General features: G+C 44.7%; 1 protein-coding gene across 1 annotated transcript; it reads right to left on the bottom strand.

The window, feature by feature from the left end:
- Window positions 1–265: 265 nt before the first annotated feature.
- On the bottom strand, window positions 266–2,331 carry LOC142616092 (uncharacterized). The gene is made up of 2 exons (XM_075788979.1): window positions 1,270–2,331; window positions 266–1,081 (listed from the first exon to the last, which is right to left on the bottom strand). The coding sequence occupies exons 1-2, from the start codon at window positions 2,329–2,331 to the stop codon at window positions 266–268; spliced, it is 1,878 nt and encodes a 625-aa protein (XP_075645094.1).
- Window positions 2,332–3,075: the final 744 nt, after the last annotated feature.

The raw sequence follows: 3,075 nt of genomic DNA, 5'->3' as shown, positions 1-3,075 counted from the left end.
GCTTTCATGGCGTAGCATGGGGATTAACATTCAAATGGTGGCAAATAACTTCTGGATCAATTCCCGGGACGTCATAGGTCGTCCATGCAAAAACATCAATGTTATCCTGTAAGAATTGAACCAGCTCCTCCATTTCCGGTATCGGTAACTTTGATCCCACTTGAAAATATTTCTCTTTATCTTCCCCTATAAATACTTTATCTATCTGCTCGGCAGAGCCTCCACCCTCAACTTCGTCGGCTTCCTGAGCAATTTCCTTTAATTGCTATGATGTCTCCAAAACCTCCCCTGCCAATGAACCTTGACCCGTTCGGATAGTGGCAGACGTCAGACATTGCCTGGCTACCATCTGACTACCATGTAGCACTCCCACATTTCCTCGTATAGGATATTTCACCATTACGTGCAAAGTAGATGAAACTGCCTCCATTGCATGGAGCCAAGGCCTGGCCAAAATGGCCGTGTACGGGGAGTATGCCATAACAACTATGAAGTTAACTTGTACTTCGGAACCCTCCACCTGCACAGGTAACTTAATCATTTCTCGTGGAATTACCTGCTTTCCATCAAAGCCTACCAACGGGGAGCCATATTTTTTCAAATCTTCTTCTCTAAACTTCAAACCATTAAATAGATCAGGATACATGATTTCTGCACCACTTCCATCATCCACCAAGACTCGTCTCACATCATATCCCCCGATACGAACCGTTACCACCAAGGCGTCATCATGGGGTTGATACGTGCCCTTTTTATCTTTATCGGAAAACCCCAATACTGGCGTCGCCGAGAACCTCATTCGTTTAACTACTTGATTACTTTCCTCTATGACTTCATTTCCAAAACTGTTTTGAACGGTCATAACCCGAGAAGGTTTCCCGAATTCTCCTCTCGGCTGTGCCAGAATGATGTTAATAGTGCCTAGAGATGGTTGAGGGGAATGACCCCAATATCTCCGAGTGCCTTGTTGTCCCCCTTTCCCGTCCGATTTAGCCAATAAATGATTGATCTTCCCAGCTTTAACCAATTGATTCAGATGATCGCGCAGTGTCCGGCAATCCTCCGTGGTGTGTCCCTTGTCCTGATGATGGCAATGGAGATTTTGATTTCTCATGGATGCATCTCCACTCATTTTATTGGGTGGCTTGAAATATGGTTCATGCCGAATTTTCTCCAGTATGTGATGCACGGGTTCCTTGAATAATGAATTAATTAGAGGAGTTTCGGCGGTCATCGAGTGGCTTGAAAAGTCTCGTTTAGGCCGACTACCTTGGAACCCCCTCCCCAAAGATCTTTCCTCTCCGGATACACTTTCATTTTTCCTTTGCTTTGCATCTGGTCTTCTTCTACCCGTTTATACTTATCTATCCAGTCCATGAGCTGACGCATATCTACCGCGGCCTTCATTGTCAAGGACTTCCTTAACCCATGCTCCGTGGGAAGTCCCACCTTAAAGGTTCTCACGGCCACATTCTCCACATGTCCATCAATTTCATTATACATTTCCCAATATCGGTCAGAGTAGGTTTTAAGTGTTTCGCCTTCCCTCATAGACATAGACAGTAGAGCATCCAAGGGTTTTGGAATCCTAGTACAGGTTATGAACCTCGCTCCAAATGCCCTAGTCAACTCCCCAAAAGACTCCAGAGAACCCTCTGCCAAAGCGTCAAACCACCTCATGGCTACGGGCCCCAAACTGGATGGAAAAACTCTGCACATCAGCGCCTCATTATTCAAATAAACGGCCATCTTTTGATTAAAATGACTGACGTGTTCTACAGGGTCAGTCCTCCCGTTGTACATAGTAAAGACGGGTTGACCAAACCTACGAGGTAGCTTTGCCCTATTTATCCTGGTCCCAAAAGGGGATTTGGCGATTTGCCTCAGGGCTTTACCCATTGCATCACTTCCATCATCGTGATATATCCCATCAGTACCTGGCATCTTCATCTCCTTCTGCTTCTTTGTCCTAACACCCGAAGACGTGCTGACACGGGTCACACTTCGCATAGGCTCAAATACTGGAGGTTCATTTCCTCCAAGGTTTGCTTCCGAACTGTCACTGGAAGAACCAGCATAACTCTTCCGTCCCCGCTTTCTACTATCCAAGCACTTGCGTAAATAAGCTATCTCAGATTGCATCTGTTGCAATACATCATCGCGGGACATCTGCCCCTCAGTTGGTGATCGTTGTTCAGCCCCCTGACCACTATCATGTGCTTCCGCCACCCTTGAGGTATGTCCCTTCCCTATTCCTTGCTGGAGGCTTACGGTTACGTCCCTACTTTGTGAACTCACTGATTCCTCTTTTTCTAGATACGCCTCAGCCATATACTTCTAAACGGAATGTATCACGTTGTTGTTCCCACAGACGGAGCCAATTGTAAGGACCAAAAAATCATAAACCAGCCTAGAATATCACTGCTCGTTCCCTGACTAAAGATCCGAATACAATATATTTGGTAGAGAGGGTCCAACAACAAAAGTCCCCCCTCTGTACCTTCCGGTTCCTATTTATATCCTTGGCTCCTATCATCTCAGCCATACACCTTGCAATCTATTAAGCTTCTTCCCCCGACACCTGTCCGTCGGTAATGGAGCAAAGCCCTAACTTTGCGTTCCGTACTGTTCAGGTCACGTCTACATTAATGCAACGGATAAAGTCGGTACTTTCTAATTAATGCGGCCAGAAAGGTTGGTGCCGGACATTTAATGCAACCTTCTAAGTTATCCTGCCACATTCAGCTAGTTGCAATACGTCCCCTATGTTATCAACGCCCGTGCCACTTCATCTTCGGGTATCCCCGGGTAAGTTTCCTTATTCCTTTATTCTCCCTTGCTTACTATGTCCCAAGCTTCCCTTCCTCGGGTTCTTGGGCCTTCGGCACCTCACAAATTGAAAGGTATAAAAGTGGGGGGTTTATACATTTTAGCATATTTTTCATTCATTTTACTCTAATTTTTTTTTATGCTTACACTTTTGTGCCATAAACTAAATTTCTGATTTTGTCCCTAGTATTAATTATTAAATTAATTTTTTTTTATTTGACAGTCTTTAATAAATTTACTCTCAAT

Source organism: Castanea sativa, chromosome 11, assembly GCF_040712315.1.
Source record: "Castanea sativa cultivar Marrone di Chiusa Pesio chromosome 11, ASM4071231v1".
NCBI classification, from domain to species: Eukaryota; Viridiplantae; Streptophyta; class Magnoliopsida; order Fagales; family Fagaceae; genus Castanea; species Castanea sativa.
This window is presented reverse-complemented; position numbering and strand designations above follow the sequence as displayed.